At 45.2% G+C, this 22,458-nt stretch overlaps 2 protein-coding genes across 6 annotated transcripts in view; both read right to left on the bottom strand.

Annotated features, from left to right (window-relative positions):
* UBE4B (ubiquitination factor E4B) overlaps positions 1 to 11,850 on the bottom strand; it is a 68,775-nt gene extending 56,925 nt beyond the window's left edge. Inside the window, exons 1-2 of one of the 5 annotated variants that reach the window (XM_083752453.1) lie at positions 11,768 to 11,850; positions 10,424 to 10,565 (exon numbers count right to left, since the gene is read on the bottom strand). In XM_083752453.1, the coding sequence (XP_083608579.1) occupies positions 10,424 to 10,447 (24 nt within the window). In that variant the 5' untranslated portion in view covers positions 10,448 to 10,565; positions 11,768 to 11,850. Of the gene's footprint in view, positions 1 to 10,423 lie in introns of all 5 variants that reach the window. The other 4 variants (XM_083752452.1, XM_083752447.1, XM_083752446.1 and 1 more) reach the window with 4 other exon arrangements.
* A 2,315-nt stretch (positions 11,851 to 14,165) lies between these two features.
* RBP7 (retinol binding protein 7) lies at positions 14,166 to 20,870 on the bottom strand. The gene is made up of 4 exons (XM_083752899.1): positions 20,583 to 20,870; positions 18,015 to 18,193; positions 16,891 to 16,992; positions 14,166 to 16,288 (listed from the first exon to the last, which is right to left on the bottom strand). The coding sequence occupies exons 1-4, from the start codon at positions 20,653 to 20,655 to the stop codon at positions 16,238 to 16,240; spliced, it is 405 nt and encodes a 134-aa protein (XP_083609025.1). The 5' UTR covers positions 20,656 to 20,870; the 3' UTR covers positions 14,166 to 16,237.
* Between the last annotated feature and the right edge of the window lie 1,588 nt (positions 20,871 to 22,458).

Raw genomic sequence — 22,458 nt, forward strand, 5'->3', positions numbered from 1 at the left:
GTATTATAAGCCATTCTTGAATTGCACGCATGCTCACATGCAAAGCATGATTTGCACGCTAGTGTTTCGACAGTCTGCCACAGTGAGTCTCTGTCTTTGGTTCCAGGCTTCACAACCACATTACGTAAGCTAGGCATGGCCCCCCACTTCTCCGCCTTTCAAAAACTAGTAAACACTTAATATCTAACATATGGGTGGTATATGAAATTAAGCAGAAAAAGCTTCCTGCACATTTGAGGCGTTACAGAAACAAATCACTGAGAAGCAGTAGACCATCTCTCTTTCCACCCCTCCCAGGAGTGCTGCCATGATAATGAACATTTCACCAAAGTTTCTCTTCACATGACTGGTTTTCCCCCTTCTCTATGCTATTTGTCCTCTTGCTTTTCATTTCCTCCACCTCCCCTTTTCCACTGATGCTGCAGCTGGGAGACTATAAGCTTTTGGGGGCAAGAGACTGTTCCCTGCCACCCAGACATTTTGGATACATAAATGGTGCCACAGCACACACATACAAAAACGTGTAGGGTGAAAGCATTTAATGAATCCTAACAAAGAAACATTATGTTCCTAAAGCAGCACTTTTTCAGCAAAAAGGGCCATAGCACAGTAGTAAGAGCATCTATTTTGCATGTACAGTGGTGCTTCGCAAGACGAAATTAATCCGTTCCGCAAGTCTCTTCGTCTTGCGGTTTTCTCGTCTTGTGAAGCACGGCTATTAGCGGCTTAGCGGCTATTAACAGCTTAGCGGCTATTAACAGCTTAGCGGCTATTAACGGCTTAGCGGCTTTAAGAAAAAGGAAAAAAATTCGCAAGACGTTTCGTCTTGCGAAGCAAGCCCATAGGGAAATTCATCTAGCGAAGCGACGCAAAAACCGAAAAACCCTTTCGTCTTGTGCGTTTTTCGTTTTGTGAGGCATTCGTCTTGCGGGGCACCACTGTAGAAGGTCCCAGGTTTAATCCTCAACATCACCATTCAGGGCTGGGAGAGATTCCTGCCCGAAATCCTGGAAAGTTGCTGCTAGTTAGTGTAGAGAATACTAAGCTAGATGGACCAACGATCTAACACATATAAAGCCACTTTTATGTTACACCTGAATGCAGTATAATAGAGAAAGTTATCCAAGTACACTTCTCAACTGTTTTCAAACTTTTCACTCTAGGGAATCCTTTCCAGCAATCAAGTAACAGTACTGCAGACCCAGCCCCTTAGTAAAAAGAGCCCTGCTGGATCAGACCAAGGACCCATCTGGTCCAGCATCCTGTTCTCACAGTGAACAACCAGATACCCCAATGGGAAGCTGGCAAGCAGGACATGAGCTCAACAGCACTCTTTCCCTTGAGATTCCCAGCAAATGATATTATTATTATTATGATATTTTAAACTGGTGCAATCTCCCTTAGGGCTGTTTGGCGGAAGGTGGTAATAAATTGAACTTATAATAATATAAGTTCAATTTATTACCACCTTCCGCCAAACAGCCCTAAGGGAGATTGCACCAGTTTAAAATACAACAAACCAGTGCCACAAGAACAGGGTATTCGGAGACATTCGGCCTCTGACAGTGGAAGTAAAGCATATTGTGGCTAGTTGCCACTGATAGCCCCCTCAGCATCTATGTTCATAAGGCTACAAAGAGGTCCTGATTTGGATAAAAGTGGGCAGGGGTTGGGGGAGCTTGTGTTTTGTGGATTTCAGAGTCCCCCTACTATTTCCCTAATATTTGGGGCATAGCTTTCTACATCAGTATCTGCAGAAGAAATCCCTATGTGTTGCAGAGGATTTCAGGGAGCGTTATTAGGAAAATACTAAATTCACAGAGACCTTTTGCCATGTAGGAATGTACATCCTAAAGCACGTTAAACACTCACATGCAACTGCCAATTTTTTGGTTATGAGTGAGCAAGCTACTGTTTAAGCTTCATCTTCTCAATGAGGACAGACACACCACATTTACTTCTAAGGAACCCGCCTCCACCCCCGTGTTCTCCAGAAATGAGATTGAAAGCTACTATTCTACAGCACACATTCAGATCCATAAGCTTTCTCCCATGCACATTCAGTAAAGTACTGAGTTTGCTTTTTCCAATCATTTCTTCAGTCCCTTCATTCAGCAAATTTGAAGTATGTTTCTCAGGCACAGGTACGAAATGCAGCGATTCGGCTGCGTTGATGAACAGGTTTATTTGACCATTCCCACAAGCTGCAAAAAGGTCCAGTGGATGTGTTTCCTTATTCCCCTGCAGTTGCCTGAGATGCAGATTTATCTACACTTTCTGAAGTAAGAAATCAACTTCCCATTACAGATGTCCCTCTCTAAGGCTGCTTTGAAGTGGTGTCTGTACAGCAGGATATCTTGCCTGCAGAGGGTATCCCAGGGCACGGCCTGACGGTACATGATGCAGCAATTCTGTTGAAGCTAAGCAGGTTTAATTATTACCTGAATAGGAAATCGCCCAAGAATGCTATTGACATCGCCTTGAGTGTGATGGTGGCACTAGATCTTCCAAAACTTCCTAAGCCATGGTTTAAGAAGATATTAACAATTGTTCCTCCTGTCACACGCTGGCTTCAGCACAAATGTCCTGGCTTGTATTAAACCAGAATTCCCCATTATGTGTGAATGGGCTAAATTCAGATTAATACCAGTTAAATCATGAAAATAAGCCAAGATTTAAGCTAAATCCCAATGCTCGGCCACCACTTCATAAACCACTGCTTGTGAAACCTCACTGTTTGTGAGACCTGGTACAACCAGTGTGGTGCCCTCAAGTCATAATCCACATTATCTGGAGGGTCCAACATTGGCTAGCCCTACCTTAAGATAGTTGTCTGAAAGACGCCATTTTGTTTTACACTGCGTACCTAAGTGTCATTGAGGGAAAGAGCCCTAGCTCAGTGGCAGAATATCTGCTTTGCATGCAGAAGGTCCCAGGTAAAATCCCTGGCATCTCCAGGTAGGGCTGAGGAGGGCATTTTGACTGAAACTAGTGCACTAACATTCAGTGTAGACAAAATTGACCAAGATGGGCCATTGTTCTGACTCAGTATATGGCAGCGCCCTATGGATAAATGTGTCGTGGCTCTGAAATCAGATCTACTGCATGTGATATAGCCCACCTTCCTGTGTGCAACAAGGCTTTCATCTCTATAGAATGAAGAATAACTACAAGTTTACAAACAATAAAAAAACCTACCCAACAGCCTGAAGGCAATTATTATTTGCCACAGGTAAGGGTCAGTTTCCATGCCTGGTGTCCTGTGCATGAGTGGGATTCAAAACAAGATACCACACCAGGTTAGGAGACAGAATGAATCCTGACTCAAGCAACAGAAAAGCAAGCCAGCAAACTATCTGGATTCTTTTTAAAGCAAAGTTGCACTGAGAGAAAAGGGGGGTGGGGACTTTACAGAAACTTTATTAATGCTTTAAAAGGTCAAGTCCTTGTCATAAATCAAATTCTATATATTGTATAACCTGGCTTGATTACACAGCATTTCTGGTGGCACTGGCTTACATTAACAGTGATATAATCTGGCTTAAACCAAGTGGCTTAAGCTAAAATATGTCAAAAGTCCTCATCACCTGAATGCAATTGGCCTATTATTCCAGTGACAATTAACATACTTCCAAACTAAGTGTCTCGCCTCTTTAGCATTACCATCAGTGTCTCCCAGTGTCTGCTGAGAACTGTAGTCCTTCCTTAGTCATTCCCAGCTCAAAAGAAGTACACCCTAGCCACTGGCATCACACACATCCCTAAATTCCTATTGCAACATTAAAGGATTGCTAAATCATTACCTTCAACACGCAAAACAACATTGTGATGTTTTGGAATATACTGAATGACTTTGCATAAAGATGTCAGTTGTTGCAATATGATCTCCACAGATGGCACAGAGCATGTAAGTGACACAGACACACACACACACACCAACAGAGAAAAGGGATCATAAATGTTGCATCTCATTGCTATAGTAGGATTCCATAAACTGATCACTGTTTATCACTGTTCTTGATTTGCAGATTTGCATTGATTTGTCACCACCTCATTATTAAAGGTATTACAGGTTTTGTAAAATACAGGAATTCCTTTAAAGGAACAGGAGTCTGCAAGGGTATGGGAATGGGAGATTCATGACAGATAAAAGGACTTTGTCGCGCAGTTTCAGGTAGTTAAACTGTTGAATTCTCTACTACAAAGAGGTAGTGATGGCCATCAACTTGGACAGCTTTGTAATGGATGAAACGTCTTTATGGAGGGCCAGGCTCTCCGTTGCTTCTCATCCTTATGGTGATATGCTACCTCTAGGAGCAGAGGTGTTGTGCTTCTGGATACCTGTGCTGGGGTACAAGAGCAAGAGCAGTGACTGCCCTCATGCCCTGTGCATGGGCTTTCTGTTGGCCATGGTGGGAACCAGAATATTGGACCAGGCAGCCCTTTGGTCAGATGAAGCAGGGCTCTTCTTAAGTTCCTATTTAGTTTCACTGGATAACTCCCCCCCCCCCACAATTTTCAAGTATTACGATAGAAGGATTTCTCTCCACCCACTTTCTCTTCATGATACAAAATTCTATACACCTCTATCATGTCTCCCTTTTACTTGACTTTTATCCTCTTGACTCCAGCCCCTCGATCATTCTGGCTCCCTTAGTGTAACTCTACAATATATTTTTGAAATGCAGCAACTAGAACTATAAACAGTATTCAGTATTCCAAGAATGGTTGCACTACTAGTTTGTATAAAAGCATTACAGCAATGGCAGTTTTCAATCCCCCTTCCTAATGATCCCCAACAAGAAATTTCCATTTTTCAGCATTACCGCAGTCTGAGTGGCTGTTTCTAGTGAGCTGTCCACCATGACCCCACAATCCCTTTCATGGATAGTAAGACCCCATCAGCTTATATAGATGGTGGTGGGGCTTGCCCCAATTATGCATCCCTTCACACCTACCTACAGTGAACCCATTTGTAAATTTTTTCTCCTTTCACCCAGCTTGGAAAGGGCCTTTCGGAGCACTTCACAATGGGAAATGGGGGTACAGTGGTACCTCTGGATGTGAACGGGATCCGTTCGCATCCTGAAGTGAACGTAACACACGACTGCACATCTGCACGTGCCACGTTTCACCGCTTCCGCGCATGAACGTGGTGTCATTTTGCGCATGCGGCAAAACACGGAAAAAGCCGCAGAGCGCAACCCGAAAACGCTCAATCTGAAGCGTATTCATCCCGAGGTATGACTGTATAGACCATAGTTCCAGGAAGCCATGCAAGACATCTATCGACCAAACAAGGATCCCATTTGGTGACACCACTTTTACATAGTTATCATTACCCCGCTCTTCACCCTAAGGTCCCAGGAAGGGTTACAACAATTTAAAATGCAACATTAAAAGAGTTTTAAAAATTACAACTAAAAATACAATCACAAAAGCAGTTGTTGTTCCTGAAAATATACATCTTAGATGCCAAAGGCCCTAAAGTGTTGCATCTTCAGCATTCATCAAAAGCTGTACATTGAAGTTGCCAGCTGCACCTTTGTGAAGAGGTAGTTCCACAACTTAAGGGCTGCCACAGAGAAGGCCTCTCCCAGACTGCTGCCACCACTGCTTCTGAAGGCAGCAAAACCACAAAAGAGCCCCATCCCCCATGAACTTTGCACCTGAGAAGATCTGTAGGGAAGGAGGTGGTCTTTCAGGTATTGGGGGTCTGAGTCATTTAGGGCTTTAAACACTAATGTGAAAACCTTGAACTGGATCCAGAAATGAACCCAAAAAGTATGCAAATGGATTTCCACAACAATGAAGACAAGAAACTCATTTTTTTAAACTGGGGAGAAAAACTTGATTCCCAAGATTCTACATCAGCTCAAAAAATGATACATGGTGTGACAGTCTGGACCTAAAACCATGCCTAACAGATGCTCATCATAGACATACTTCAGAAAAATGAATGCCAAAGCTTGACAGGGAAATTTACTCTACTGCCCTGACAATTATCTTTCAATGTATCCTATAGGGAAATGTTCAAATTCTAAGTACTAAAGGGAACCCAAATCAAGATCCATATTTGGCATGTAAAAGCAGACTTGCCACTAATTTGCTCATATGATATATCAGGCCACCAAGGGGCTGACTTACTGCAACCCCACATACACCTGCACAAAGCAAACCCAAGCGTCTAGACATTTTGGTTTTGTTTAGTAGCCAATCATTGTTTCTACTAGCCAATGAAGTTTAACTTTCCAAATGCATGTCATATGAACACAGGAAGCTACCTTATACCAAGTTAGACTATTGATCCATCTAATTCAGCACTATCTATTCCATACTGTTTGGCAACAGTTCTTCAAGGTTTCAGAGAGGAAGACTCCTCCAGCCCTAACTGGAGATGCCGGGAATTGAACCTGGGACTTTCTGTGTTCAAACCACACATTTTAGCATTGTCTAGGCCCTATGGTCCCCATTTGCACTCATTCTCTAGCAAGGTTTTACTGAAAAAGTGGGTTGGGAGTTGTCTATTTCTCATTGCCACTGGCAAACCTGTAAGTAGATAACACATAGTTTCAAGCCTCCAAACTGCTGCTCTCTATGAATATTCAAGCAACCAATAAAGGTAATTCACAAAAGGGCTGAATTTAGATGTCATGTTAGCATTCTCGAAACCAAAGTTCAGAAGACTGAAAATGTGGCATGGTCTCACTTACATCTTCCTCCCCTCTCTCTAACCCAGATTGCCTTCAAACCACGTCTGCTCAATTCTAACATCAAGGCAAACTAAGGTAACACTAGAATTAATTCTATGTGGTCAGTGTGCTGCTACTCCATATTAGCAGCCCATTCTTTGTTACTTGAATTTTAGTGCAAGCCCATGTCTGTGTACAGTGGTACCTTGGGTTAAGTACTTAATTCATTCCGGAGGTCCGTTCTTAACCTGGAACTGTTCTTAACCTGAAGCACCACTTTAGCTAATGGGGCCTCCTGCTGCCGCCGCTCTGCCAGAGCACGATTTCTGTTCTCATCCTGAAGCAAAGTTCTTAACCTGAAGCACTATTTCTGCATTAGCGGAGTCTGTAACCTGAAGCGTATGTAACCCGAGGTACCACTGTACTTGGAAATATGTTCCATTGGACACAGCTGGTGAGAATTTGCAGTCTGAACAATTCAGGCCATGTCCCATGATGTTTCATCAGTTATGAACTTTATTCATGAAAAGCAGTCCTTTTTTTTTTCCCCCTCTGTCTCTCCTTTATTGTAACGCAGACAGCATGGGAATAGCCTGTCCGCGGGTTGCGGTGGAGAGTTTTACTGTACGCACCAGCTACCAAATTCAAGCCTATGAAAAGAGGCAGGAACCTGTTTGGGGTGCGGTAAAAGCAGTAAAAGCAGTGCTTTTTCATGGTGGTTCCAAAATTATGGAATTCACTCCTACTTACAGTCAGGAACACACAGAATCTCTCTCATTCAGAAAGGAGTAAAGACCTTATTTCACTGTGCCTTTTCTATTTTAATTATACCTGACACTTCCAGAGTTTTGACAGTGCCACTATTTCATATGTTTCCCTTATTTTTGTCATCACTAACTTCAGTTTTAAATAAACTGGGTTTTTTCAGTTTTATTGTGAACTACCTTGAAAAAAATGGTAAAAAGCAGGAACTACATATAGTAAATGCTATGCTCATCTTTAAAGCCGTGAAGAGCTCAGGACTCAAACACTTGAAGGAGTACCTCTCCTTATAACCAGCCTGCCCATGTCTTGAGACTTTTGGTGGAAGCACATTTCCATATTTCCCACCATTAGAAACTCACTATGTAATGATATGGAATAATTCCTTCTCCATGGTGAGGCACCATCTGTGGAATGCTGTTCTTTGATATGCATGACTGGCACTAAAGTTATCAGTCCAGTGCTGATAACAAGACTTATTTATGTGTTCTGGCATTTTCAGTTTCCCACCATATTCTCTTGACCATAATTTCCAAGCCAATTAGTTTCTGAGCCCAATTCAAAGTGCTGGTTTTTACTTATAAAGCCTTACATGGCTCAGGACCACAATACCTCAAGGACCACCTCTCTCCCTATGAACCGACCCAGACTCTGCAATCATCATCTGAGACTCTTCTTCCTGCACCTTATCCACAAGAGATCACAGTAACAGGCCTTTTTTGCAGTGGTCCCCCATTTGTGGAATGCTCTACCCAGGGAGGTTCAGGGATCCTCAAATGAAGGGCGGTATAGAAATGTATAAAATAACAAGGTAAAGGTAAAGGGACCCCTGACCGTTAGGTACAGTTGTGACCAACTCTGGGGCTGTGGCGCTCATCTTGCTTTATTGGCAGAGGGAGCCGGCGTATAGCTTCCAGGTCATCTGGCCAGCATGACTAAGCCACTTCTGGCGAACCAGAGCAGCACACGGAAACACCATTTACCTTCCCACCAGAGCGGTACCTATTTATCTACTTTCACTTTGACGAGCTTTCGAACTGCTAATAAAATAACAAATGAATAAATAAAATTCTTTTAACTTATTAGTGTATTTTTAAATTGTCACAACTTGCCCTGGAACCTCAAAGCATGGTGCAGGAAAGAAATCTAATAAATAACTGTAATAACTGCTTAAACCAGTGGTGTCCAAACTTGATGAAGTGAAGGGCTATGAGGGCCGACCAAGGGGCCAACCAAAGTTGTTGAGCTTTTTTTTTTAGGATTGAAGTTGAGGCTTTTTTAGGATTCTACCCCAGGGAATAAACTGCAGAAGGGACCAGATTAAACCGAACAGCGGGCCAGATTATGCCCTTGAAATGGACTTTGGACATGCTTGGCTTAAAATATTCAGTTGTTTTTAGGTACTTTCTTTGTCTGAAGGCGTTTCTACTCCACCTTCTTGCTTCTTTTAAATGATTTGATGATTATGTATTCATTATTTTGATCCAGTATTTCTGTGCATGAAGGGCAGCTTAAAAGCTATTTTAAAATAAAAAAATAAGACAAATTACTCACATGGGAAAAGCCTGCTTCATGGCAAGTTATGAAAGCATCCAAGCTAGCTTCTCAATGTATTTTCACCTACATCAAAACTACAATATAAAAAAGCTCATATGGCCTTACCTTGGGCCAACGTACTACCAATGTGTCAAAGTGTGCAGAAAGAGCTTGCTGGTATAAAGCAACTGATTAAGTAGCTGTAAATGCTTCTGCAATGAATAAGATCCAGAAATCCTTTGTTTTGTGTTTAATAAAGCAACAAAATACCACCCTGGCAGAAGAGGAAAGGATGGAGGGGGAGGGAGAAGCGTTAAAGACTGAAATTAAACAAGATGGAAATATCAATGTGTAGATAGAAAAGATTCCCTCATTGTGGTTATTTTTTGAAGTTTAAATTGTTTTTGTTTAAACTTCACAACTAAGTCTGAATAAAACACATGACATCCTCTTAGTAAGACAGGAAGTACTCTCAAGAAACACCTCACCAGGACAGTATCCAACAACCCTGGAATCATTCCATAAGCAATCATACTAGCACCTCTCGCACTGTGGGTTCCCACCTGAAAAAACTTACAACTCTGAATTTGAAACCAAAGCTTTAAATAGAAGCCTAACATCTACATGCTTCTGTTGAGACAACCTGTTGTGTGTCCCCACATACACCTTTCTTTCATAGACAACTTGGACAAAGGAGAAGTCCAAAATGTTATCTGAACAAAGACCTAAAAATGGCCCTGGTAGTATGCAACCCCAATGGGAAAATAGCTATCTATCCCTCAGTATCAAAAAGGGAACTTTTCAATTTACATTATAAGTACAAAGTACTGTCAAGCTTTAGACATTCAATAAACCAAAACACACTTTTAAAAAGTTTCTCCAAGTAAGAAAAATCTGACATGTGTTACTCAACATAGGTGAATACTCAACTAAAAAGAAGGGATTAAAAACAACCCCACCCTCTATATAATTGCAGACTTAAGTAGGGTGAGGTGTGTCCAAAAAGTGGCGGGGAGAAAATGCAACACAAGACCATTATATTACTAGTGCATTTATCCAAAATAGCAAAACTAATCTATTATCATTTACTACGTTTATATCCAGAGGCATTCTAGCACTCTAGCTAGGGAATCAAAACTCCTGCCCAAACATATAGTTCCCCTCTCGCCATTTTATCTCCACAACAACACTGCAAGGTAGGTTAGGCAAACAGACAAGTGACTGGCCCAAGGTCACCCAGCAAGTTTCATAGCTAAAAGATGACTTGAATTCTGGTCATTTATTCAATTTATTCACTTTGCAGAAATAGTGGGACTCCACAAATCCCCATGGCAAACCCCCTTCAGTAGAACTATTTACCTGTAGGATACATCCTGGTGCCCAGCCTCCCTTCCCACAACATCCTCTGTTCAGTCAACAATCTCCAAACTCACCTCATCAGCGCTCAGCTCCTCCATTGTTTTCCTCTTAATGGTGAAAGGAGTTTGGGGGAAGGGGAGCTCTGTACTTCCCTTGAGGGGCGTGCTTGTGGGAGAGAGAGTCTTTAAGGGAAATCCTGTCGTGCTGCCTCTTTCCCTAGGGACGTTTCAGAATTGCATAGTCAGAGGTAAAGACCACCACCACAGAATATACTTCCCCTGTTCTTGGGCAGCGGCTGTTTCTCTCTGGTTTGCTAGTCAACTAAATGATTATGAACACACGCATAAGCCACTCCTATCTAAACCTCCAGGCCTTACCCCTTCCTGTACCTGAAGCTATCTCCGCTGTAGCCCCAGCTTTAAAAGCCTCCCTCCACAGGCACCCCAAGCTGCCGATAACCCCCTAGGATCCTAGCTCCTGCTTCCTGCCTTGGGTCCCACTGACCTTTTTTCTCCACACTCCAGGCGCCCCAGGTGGCCTACCAAGCAGCCTCCGACCGAAACCTCGCTGCTCACTGTCCCCCAGTTGTCCTAAAGCCTCAGTGGCACCCTGCCGCCTGTTATGGACCTTCCTACAAACTCTGAAAGCTCCCCAGGTCAGCAAGACACCGCCTCGTATCACAAGAGGTTCCTATTGCTCACCGTCCACCAAACACGGCAGAGAGCTTTCCGCTTGCTCACTACCCCCAGTTCCCAATCGCAGGCTGCCTTCCGTATACCCAGGAAACCCTATTAGTCCCATATATACACATAAGATAAGTCCCGCTCTTTCTCCCTCTGCTAGAAGCCCCAAGCTGCTTGCTGGCTCCTATACAGTATATTCAATATATAGATAGATATATGAATACAGCGCCCTGCCACCAGCTATATATTACAACAGTCTCCCCTTAATCGGCTGCCTAACCTGAAGCCCCAGTTTAGCCAGCTGCCTCCCTTTCGCCTCGCACGCGGCCCCAGTTTAAGCCACCTTCTCTTCCACCTCAGCCCCTTGAATTCTCCAGGTGCCTGGCTTGGCTGGGGCTGCAGAGAAAAGGAGGCAGTGTGGAAGGAGGGTAGTGGTGGGGAAAGCCCGCGCCAATGACTGGCCTTACACCTCTCGGCAAGCCACCAACACACTCCCCTCAGAGCTGCCCCCTCACACTCTTCTCCCTCAGCTGCTGCAGACGCTGCTTCTGCCTCCCTACACAGAGATTATTCATCAAAACAAGGAGGCAGCGGCGGCCATCTTGGCGTCGGATCACGTGACCTCTCCCCTCCTCTCCCTCGCGCGCGCGCTCTCTCTCTTTCTCTTTCCTCCAGGCGGTTCTCCGCACGCCTCTTTGCGTACGGCTGCAAGATAGCCAGCCAACCAGAGCTTACGCGTCCGTGCGTCCCTTCGCTCGCGCGCTTTAAGTGCGGGAGGCCAAAGAGAGAGGAGGCTCCTCCCACCAACCAGCCCAAAGAGCGCAGGGAAGGCGCCCAATCGCAGAGCAGAGAGGGAGGTGCAATGAGAAAGAGGCTCTGCCTTCTCCCGCCCAGCAGTCCACGCGCTGCGGATGACACGCCTCCTCCTCCTCCTCCTCGCACCCGCGCCGCCGCCGCTCCACCCTTCATCGTCTTTCGGTCACAGGCCGAAGCGTCCCCGCGTGCGCCCTGGTACTGACCAATGAGAAGAGGGAGGGGAGGCATCCGCCGCTTGCCCGCGCCCAATCACTGTCACCTACTACAAGAAGCTAAGCTCGGGGTGGGAGGGACTAAAAGCGGGAGGTGGGGCCCTGTTTGGTTGCGCCATAGCAACAGGGGCGGGGCAGGCGCGAAAATGCTGCGATGAATGGCGTGGGGAAAAGCTTTTGCTGAGGCGGGAAAGAGAGCTGGGGGAGGGGCTGTCTTATGCAAACGGAGAGGGAGATGACTCGAAACTCTTCATTTACTTGAATAACAATGTATTATTTGGATAATTATGCACGTTAACAAGCCGAAATAAAAAATAAAAATTACAGCAAAATTGGAATAACTTGGTAATAAAAGCCGTGAAGACCCCAGTAGTCCTTTTATTTTTGTTTCCCGTGTCTTAGATGAGGGGGAACGCTTTCATACTCTGTTCCATCTATGCTTCCAATAGTGGATATTTAACAAATCAATATTTCAGTCCTTGTTTTCATTTGCCCGGGGAGGGGGGGAGATCATCCTGAGGCGCGCTTGAGGGGTGGCGATGTGGTGCAATATTGTCTGATTCGAGTCCCGTGAGGTTTCCACACTATAAAAGCTATTCATACATGCACAATTTTGTTTGTATGCTGCTTTTCCACGAGTGAAACCACGCCTATGGTAGCTCACAACATTGGGGGTGTGTGGAATACGCAGTTACAAACAACGAAAGTAGTCATAAGCAACAGAAAGAGTTCAGTAAAGGAGCCTGTTTGAACCTTTAAAGATTCCTTGTCTGCCTTGGTAGTTCAGTATGTAGTGCAGGAGATTCTTAATCTCAGCGTTCAAGCCCCATATTGAGCAAAAGATTCTTGCATTGCAGCAGGTTGGATTAGATGACCCTTGTGATCCTAACCGCTGGGAGCTGGCAGGGAGAAACCCATGACATCTTGGAGTAAAATAGGTTTAATAATATAAACCCTGAGAATAAGCCAGCAAGAGCCACAGGGTGAAAAGGCCTTATCAACTGTGGTACCCACATCTCTTCATCCCTGATCCCAGAGAAGGTTGCCTGACACTCATTTCATCACGTGAAGACCTTTTTATTTGACCCCAAGCTTTTAAAAATGTGATTTGGATTGCTTTTAACCTGCTACTCCCCCCCATTGTTTTATGCCCTTGTCATGTTATTTGTTTTTTTGTTTTAATTATTCACTTAATAGGCAAAAAGAAACAGTGAACCAGCTTAAGAGTGGGGGAATGTGCTGCCGAATGACAGGACATGTATACAGTACTTAAAAAACAGGACTTTGCTCTGTGCCAAGGGGGTAAAAACCCAAAGGGTCTGAGAGGCAACTTGAACACTAAGGGTAATACCACACTAAGTTATAGTCAAAGTACACCCATTGAAACTAATAGACCTAAATTACTCATATTCATTATTGTTGATGGGTTTACTGTGAGCAACACTAAAGGTAAAAGGTAAAGGTACCCCTGCCCATACGGGCCAGTCTTGCCAGACTCTGGGGTTGTGGGCCCATCTCACTCAAGAGGCCAGGGGCCAGCGCTGTCCGAAGACACTTCCGGGTCACGTGGCCAGCGTGACATTGCTGCTCTGGTGAGCCAGAGCTGCACACGGAAACGCCGTTTACCTTCCCGCTAGAAAGCGGTCCCTATTTATCTACTTGCACCCAAGGGTGCTTTCAAACTGCTATGTTGGCAGGCGCTGGGAGCGCACCCCGCCGCGGGGATTCGAACCGCCGACCTTTCGATCGGCAAGCCCTAGGCGCTGAGGCTTTTACCCACAGCGCCACCCGCGTCCCATGTGAGCAACACTAGCACTAAATAAAACCTCGATTATTGGAGTGCTTATGTACATCAGTTCAACTCTGTCAATTACTCTGCAACTAGATAAATCTGTACAGTATAGTGCCTAATTTATCTGGAGGAAAATTATTTGGGCAGTTTTTACATGGAGGCACATTAAGTCAGGTCATACTGTAGTCCAAAACCGATTTTATCATCTGTTAATATGGGGTGATGATACCTTTGTTCTATAAAGGGCCATTGACCCACAGGAAAAGCCACCACACTATCACAATGTGAATTAAGCCAATGGTGCCTTCTGATGTTTACTGGAATACAAACATCTTTATTAGTTGCTGCAGCCTTGTGTGCTGGATCAGTGCTTATGTACACGTCAAAACAAACCCCACCCTTGCATATAAGAGTGTGTTTTTAATACCTGATTTAAAAGAAAAGCTGAAACTTCTTTCTCTCAAAGCAAAATGGGGGGGGGTGAGTCAAAGACCTGCTCTTCTGCTATAAAAATAATGCAAAGACCTAAGCTGCTTGTTAGTTTAAGGAAGGTTCTTCAAGGTAGTCTGCACAACTCAAGTCATCTGCTCACAAGACTTACAAAAATCTCTAGCCAGAGTGTCTTTCCATAACGTAGCAGAGGTGCCACCTAATGGTGAGGACTCTGAACTGTGGGGTTTTTCCTTCCTATAAGAGGCTGTGGTCACATTCACACTATACTTTTAAAGCACACCGCCTCCCCTAAAAAATATTAGGAGATCTATGAGGGGGAAGCTACAGCTCCCAACACTCTTAGGAAATTACGGGATTCTTTTGTGTTCGGGCAGGTGGCAGGACATGTGCTTTAAATTTGCAAAGTGGGCATGACTTGTGCTGAAGAGCCCCGAGATCCTCAAAAGCTTGCCACAGTTAAGATATTTTGGTTAGTCCTATTAAAGGTATTGCCAAACTGTGGGTCACAACTTGCATCAATCTCAAGCTTCTACCAACTTGTACTAAGAAATATTGAGCTGCGGGGCCTTGTCCGGTGATCAGAAATTTCTGCAGAAAAGTGAATTCACCAGCAACTAGCTTATTGAGTTTCTCATCATGTAATGCTTGATTTGCCTTAAAGCAGGGGTGCAGAGTATTTTCCAGCCTGAGGGCCACGTTGGCTTAGGTCGCACATGAGTGTCACACATGAGGGAAAGGCCACATACCTAACAGAAGACAGGGCCAGAGGCAAACACACACACACACACACACACACACAGAGAGAGAGAGAGAGAGAGAGAGAGAGAGAGAGAGAGAGAGAGAGAAAATGAATTCACAGTTCACTGGAAGATGGATTGTTAAATTACTCTGGGGATTGCTGCTCTGTGAGGGGAATAGGGGTCTCCTAACATTGCTCAGCATTCTCAGTGTCCTGAGAACACCCAGCCAAGGAGGGAAAATGGCCAGTGGTTTAATTCTTTCTTGACCAAAGCAGTTCCTAAAGTGCTCAGAAAATAAACACATACACATACTTCTTGTAGCTATGTAGCTGGCATTAACTTTCTCAGGCTTGTGCTCCGGCTGAACAGTTGAAGCCACAGTAGGACCAGGCCCCCCCTCTCCCAGGCTTAAATAGCCTCATCTGATGGAGTGTGTGCAAACACTTCTACATGGAAGTTGCTGCTGTGCTTGCCTTTTCAAGCCCCTCCTGTTCCTAGGAGACAGCAGGGCAGGGGACAGAGGGGATTCAACTGTCCCACCCCTCACCTGAACAGCTTCTTCCTCTGCTTTGACCATGTGCTGCACCCCAGCCCTCCAAACATCCACCTACATCTGATTACTCAGACCCTTCCACTTCCTCCTGCCCTGGCTCCTACTTTGTGGGTGGCACAAAACACCATAAATGGCTGGCCCGCTCCAGCCCCCTGACCCCATCACACACTGGTCAGAGCCCTGCCAGTCCCAGACACTTAAGCTGCAGCTCCCAAAAATATTTGGGGGAAGGCCATGGATATTTAAAGCGGTGCTTTGAATGTATGGTGTGCAGCTGGCATAGGTATACACACCTGCAACCGAGAATTCCACATATATAGTCTTATATCCCCAAAGGGATATAGAAAAATAGTACAGTATTCTTAACAAAAAGCTGTAGACTCCTAAGTTGTATTGCAAACAGTCTTTTTTTTTTTTAATGAAGTTACATGGTAAGTGCGGGTTAACAGTTACGTTTGTTCCAAAGGATCAGGTTGGAATGCTTTTACAAAAAGAGCACCAGGGGTGGAGGAAGAAGGTTTGACCTGTAAAGCTGCCTTTTCAGTTAGCACTCCATGTCTGAAGTGCTGCTATGCATAAACGCTCCTGTACGTGGTTCTCTGCGCTGTTGTCATTTGGGGGATATCGCAGGAATCAACTTCACGCTCGCTTGAAAACCTGCCTGCTTACTTGGTCTTCACATCGGAGTTCCTGCACAAGGAGACATCCGTTAGGAACAAGAGAACATGAAGCTGCTGTACACCAAATCAAACCCACTGGTCCATCTAGTTCAGTATTGTTTACACTGTTTGGCAGCAGCTCTCTAGGGTTTTAGACAGGAAGTCTCTCCCAGCCCTACCTGGAGATACTGAGGAATGAACCTGGGATCGTCTGCATGCAAAGCAGATTTTTGACCTAAATGTAGCAGTAGCCTAGGCTTTACCCATTGGCCAACTCAATTCCACAGAGGCAAAAGGCCCATTAGCTCTCTCCCCAGTGCATTTAAATACCAGAGACCTTGGCTGCAAACTCCCATCCCAAGTGAAGACCACACAAGCTATTGATGCAACAGCTGTTAAAAAGCCCCTTGCTGCTCATATTGGGCAGGGGGACAGGGGAGAGAAGTGTAGGCCAGAGGACTCACTGGCTATCTCAAGCATGAAACATGGCTGAGGTGTGGTGGTAGGGGGCCCCTTCAAATAGGAAGACCCATATGCAAAGCTTACAGAGTCAACATCCCCTGGCTCCAGAGTATCTATCTAGCTGGCTTACCTTCAAAGCAACCCTAGCTATACACCCCTGAAACAACTTACCAGGTACAGGTCATCTCCTTCAATCCAGTGGGTCCAGCCTCTGTTCTGCTTCTCTCCAGTCTGGACACAAACAATCTTGTCGCCATCCCAGTTAACCACACTCTGCAGGGGAGGAGAGGGGTCAAAAATATTCAAGGCACAGTTGATCTCTCAGGTTCTGCTCCAAGGGCAACACAGAGACAGGTTCTGCTCCAAGGGCAACACAGAGACTAAGGAGAAGGAAGATAGGCCACTCTCCAAACTGTCTGTGAGGCACATAGGGGTGGGCTGTCTGAGCGCAGTCCAAGATTGGTGGGGCAGTGCCCTATCCATTTCAATTAACCCATGTCAGAAACACTTTCCATGGGACCACCATTTTGCTCCCACCCCAACAATGGCTAGCTTGGCCCTGTTATAAAGTTTAGGTTTATGCCCCACCATCTAACAGGGCAGCTTACAAGAAGCCCATGACAATTAATGCAAGTTAAGGGCTCTTGAAAGTAGCATCCAGATGAACAGAAGAACAAAAAAGGTTCTGGTGTGTACACCTTGATGAAGCACATTCATTCCCTCAAAGAATTTTAGGCACAATTCCCAGAAACCCTCAAACTACAGTGCCCATAATTCTGTGGAGCGAGGAAGAAATGCTTCACAGGTGCAGTGTGTACATAGCCAAAGTATTGAAAAATAAGAGGACAGTGCTGGAAAATGTTTTAATAGAATCAGATTTGGAAGGGACCCTGAGGGTTATTTAGTACAAATCCTGTGCGATGCAGGAATCCTGCCCCTGGGTGGGCTCGAACCACCAACCTTCTAGTTAAGAGCCAGATGCACTGTCCCATTGTACCACCTAGGATGCTCTTGTTTGCAATTTTTTTTTTTAACAATGTTGTCCACCAGCCTGAGCTTATCAGTATAGTGGACAGAAAGTCAGGCTATGCAGTTTCCTGACCCATACTTGTGTAATATCACAATGCACTCATACATAAACAAGAATTGGGTACCACTAATTATTGGATCCTGCTCCCCCCGCCCAGACATCCTGCATGCATGCATCCATCCTGGCCGGGGTGGGGGGAGGATGGCAAGTTTATTTTCAATTAAAGCTGCCCACTTAGAGAGAGGCTTTCTCCAGTCCTCAATACCTTGCATTTTCTATTGTCCAAGCCTTTGTTGTCTTCTTCAAACTCCTCCCCAATCCTGAACTCGACTAAATAGCTGCGGAAAGTGCTGGTTGTGTTGATGGAAAACGAGTCCCCATCTTGTTTGAAGACCTTCTGAGGCTTCAGCATTTTGGCTATCTTGCGTGTGGCAAAATCGATACCTTTGCACAGAGAGAAGTTGCATCCAGGTTATTTAGCCAGAACATATTTGATTTTCCAATCACAGGAAGCTGCCTTTTATTGAGTCAGACCACTGGTCCATCTATCTCAGTACTGTCTACGCTGACTGGCAACAGCTCTCCAAGGTATCAGCCAGAGGAAATTCCATGCCATACCAGGAGATACCAGGGACTGAACCCAAGACCATCAGCATGCAAAGCAGACATGCTACCACTCAGCTATGCCATAACTGCTACTTCCAACCCAGTGGTATAGTGGTCCAGGGTCATGGGGGATGGGGTCAAAAACCCATTACTATTTCTGTTGCAGGGTCCATGCCTGCAGCCTTCTAGAGCTGCCCTATCAGCATGAAATGGATGCCACTTCATGTTGCAGAAGCCAGGCAGTAATAAACACTGAAATCACAAGGTGCTTTCATTTCAAGAGAATGGTGTGGATATTCTGTTCTGTGCAATGGAACTTCAAAGAAAGCACAACTTAAAGTCATTGCAGAATAATATAATGGGGCAGTCCAACTCCTTTCCCCAGAAAATGGTAGATCTATCTGAAAGGCAACACAGTGACATCTGCATTGCTGGTTGCAAGGCATCACTAATATATCTTCTAAGGCTGTCTAGTCATAAAAAGGGTGTGACTGTGACCATCATGAAGCGATCTTGAACTTCCAGATTTGCCACTACATTCCCACTCTACCCCTCACCTGCCCAAACCTAGATAATCGGAGTCCTGGTCAGACCACTGCCCCCTGCTTTTGCCTTTGAAGATTGGAAGTCGTCAAACTGATAAGAGGTCCTTAGGATTAATGGAGATCAATTAGCTTTGTTAAAAAGTGTTTAGGGGCGGTGGGAGAGAGAATTACATATTTTTGGAACAACTCATTCAGGAAAGTGTGGCAAGTGTCAAATCAATTCCTCAACTTCTTCAGCCCAGTGTTGAAATAAGGTTACTCATTTGAGCCAAAATAAATGGGTCAGACGTCTGAATTATTGGGAAACATTATTGCAAACTTTTAGGTTGGCACAGAAGATTGTGGAGTGCTCCCTCAGCCTCCTCTCCCCTCTTCTTGGAAGTCCTTCAGGCAGCCGCTGCAGCCCCCCCCCCCATCTCTGAGCCGCCTCAGCTCCTGGCAACCAGCACCCCCTGTCCAGCCCCAAAGGCACCATTTGCCTGTCTTGCTTGTAGCCAGGGCTGCTGCAACAAACAGTTGTGCAAGCCTTTGGGAGGCAGAGACGCGAGGGAGCATCAGAGGAGGGAGGGAAGGAAAAAGGGACAGAGGCCAGGGTTGCCTGCAGCACGCCTGACCATCATTTCAAAGCACCCCAGGGTGAAAACCACTGTTCTGGCCACTTGGAATTGGTTCTTTGTCAATGTAGGTGAACTACTAGCTGCTGCAGGGCCAGTGTGGTATAGCAGTTGCTGTGTTTGATTTGAAATGATAGAGCCCTAGTTCAACTCTCCACTTTGAGGTCTCATTAGGCAATATTTTCTCACAACCTAACAGTACCTTACAAGGTTGTTGAGTGAAAAAGGGAAGCCATGTGTCTGCCCTGAGTTCAATAGCTTGTATACTTCATAAGCACAGGGCTGCAAATATTCTAGACCTGACCCACTTGTGTTGACAAACACTGTTGTTGAGACAACTCACTAAGGAGACTGTAATCCCCATTTTAGCTAGAGAATGAAGGCTGAGAAGACCAGGTGTGCCCAGAGATACACCAAGAAGCAATTTGGATAATGTTAACTCCCACATAAGCTCAGATGATCACCAAGGTGTTGGCCTCTCCCCTATAAAATGCACTTATTTTATTTGAAACACCAAGTGTTTCCAGCAAATTACATCCTTGCACAGCAACAGAAGGAGACTTTGAATTTGCCCAGCTCTTCCTTAAAAACAAACTCCTATACTCACTGATGTTGGTCTATGTCACAGGGTTGTTACAATGCCAAAGCATGGGAGGGAGAACAAACTCCAGCTCCTTGCCTGGAAAGGGACTTCCATTCAGAAATACATGTAGCTAATCCTCCAAGATACAGAATGCTTGGATTCCTCAATTCAACATAAGGGAAACCAGCAATCCTGTACATACTTATTCAGGAGCCAAGCCCCAAATTCAACAGACCTTACTTCTGAGTAAATAACTCAAGGAACTCAAGAGTTGAGAATCAGCAGTGGTTAGATACAAACTTTTTAATAATAAAAACAAAAATCAAAACACCCATAATATATTGCAGAGTTCAAACAACTACATACACAGCTTCTGGCTGATGAAAGGGGTGGGGTGGGGGACATTCTGCATAGAGAGGAACAGTTTCCAATATAAAGCAAATAGTCAAAGAGGAAGAGAAAAATCAAACTATATTTCAGCTTACCTAAGGCCACCATGTAGCCTTCAAAGTTCTCACTGCTGACAAGGTTCCAGGTGCCATTGAAATCAGCAGGCATGGCTGAAGTAGACAAACAAACCTAATACAACACCAAAGCTAACTGGACCTTTGCAGACCCTCCTCGCGCTCTCTCTCTAGATATATATATGGAGAATAGGAGAGGTCTCACAGCTGAAGGTGATGGGAGTGTGATCCAATCTACTGGAGGGGTGGGCCCAGAATCTGCTGCAGCTGGGACTTTGGAGGGGAAAGTTCAAGCTATTTGAAATCTTTTCTTCAGAACTAAAAGTGACTGTTCCATGAGTCACGGGGTGGGGAGGAGGCAAGAGGAGAGTTTTAACCTCTTCTTGGTCTTAATGTGGGTCATATCTGGGTCTCTCTCAAAACTGGTGGCGTGGGAGAACTTCGGAGCAGCCCTGCCAGAGATTAGGCCAAAGGTCCCTCCAAGCCCCAGTGTCTTGCTTCCGACAGTGGGCAGCCAAGGGTGCCTCTGGGAAGACTACAGAGCTTCCCAACCATCACTTCCCAGCATTTGGCGGTATACTACTTCTGCAAAGGTAGTTTCTATCCCAAATTAGCCAGAACTAATATGGGTACAAGAGGGACGCGAGTGGCGCTGTGGGTTAAACCGCAGAGACTTGCCGATCAGAAGGTTGGTGGTTCGAATCCCCTAACGGGGTGAGCTCCCGTTGCTCGGTCCCTGTTCCTGCCCACCTAGCAGTTTGAAAGCACGTTTAAGTGCAAGTAGATAAATAGGTACCGCTCCGGCGGGAAGGTAAATGGCATTTCCGTGCGCTGCTCTAGTTTGCCAGAAACCACATGACCCGGAAGCTGGCCACATGACCCGGAAGCTGTACGCCGGCTCCCTCGGCCAATAAAGTGAGATGAGCACCACAACCCCAGAGTCGGCCACAACTGAACCTAATGGTCAGGGGTCCCCTTTACTTTTTAATACGGGTACAAGGAAGTGCCCAAGACTCAGCTCAAGACTCTTTCCAGGGATGGGGACACCTTGGCCTATTCAGTGTTGATGGGGCTAGTTTCCATCACCCCCTGACCATTGGCCTTGCTGGCAGGGGCTGATGGGAGTTGGAATCCCAACATCTGCAAGGCCACAGGCTCCCCAGCCTTAGCCTAAACCAGGATCTCCTTTCCAGCAGTTTCCAGTCATGATTATGGGAGGCCAGAAAAGAGGCCTTTGCTGTTTCCCTCCTCTGCTACAGAATTGTATGCAAAGCAACTTTAAAAAAAAACCTCCAGTAAGAGTTGGAAGGGACTCTGAGGATCATCTAGTCCAACCCCCCTACAGTGCAGGAATATGTAGCTGTCCCTTACAAGGATCGAACCTACAACTTTGGCATTATTGGCACCGTGATCTAACCAACGGAGCTATCCGTGTACTGATTGATAACAATTAAAGTAATAGCAATTAAAGATAGACTGCCTCACAAGATGAAAACTCAACATAAAGACTAATAAGGTTGTATCCATTCAGGTCCTACCCACAGAAATAAATGGGCCTATATTAGCCATGGCCATCAATTTCAGTGGGTCTACTCTGACAGGTCCATGCATTTTTCTCATCCCTTAAGTTAGGGTCTGCCGCCACACCTTGTGACAGTGAGTTCCACAAGCTGATTGTGCCCCATAAGCAGAAGGGCTTACTTATGTCTCACCTGCATCTAAGGCCCATTTAATTGGGAAGAACAGCTGCAACTACCCAGTGGTCCTTGGTCCTCTAGGCAGTGATAGAGGCCCTTCAGCCTGTGCATTGTACCCTGTTTATGTACTATAAACTTGAACATAACCAGATGCCCTACCTCCACAGTTGGAGGCAGTATGCCTCTGAATACCACATGTG

Source organism: Podarcis gaigeae (genome assembly GCF_964106915.1).
Source record: "Podarcis gaigeae genome assembly, chromosome: 8".
NCBI lineage: Eukaryota > Metazoa > Chordata > Lepidosauria > Squamata > Lacertidae > Podarcis > Podarcis gaigeae.

Coding starts and splice junctions, on each gene's coding strand:
- RBP7 (XM_083752899.1), bottom strand. CDS start 20,655: ATGCCTGCTGATTTCAATGGCACCTGGAACCTTGTCAGCAGTGAGAAC. Junction 18,194..20,582: donor AGGCTACATGGTGGCCTTAG/GTAAGCTGAAAT, acceptor CTCTGTGCAAAG/GTATCGATTTTGCCACACGC. Junction 16,289..16,890: donor AAGGAGATGACCTGTACCTG/GTAAGTTGTTTC, acceptor CTCCTTGTGCAG/GAACTCCGATGTGAAGACCA.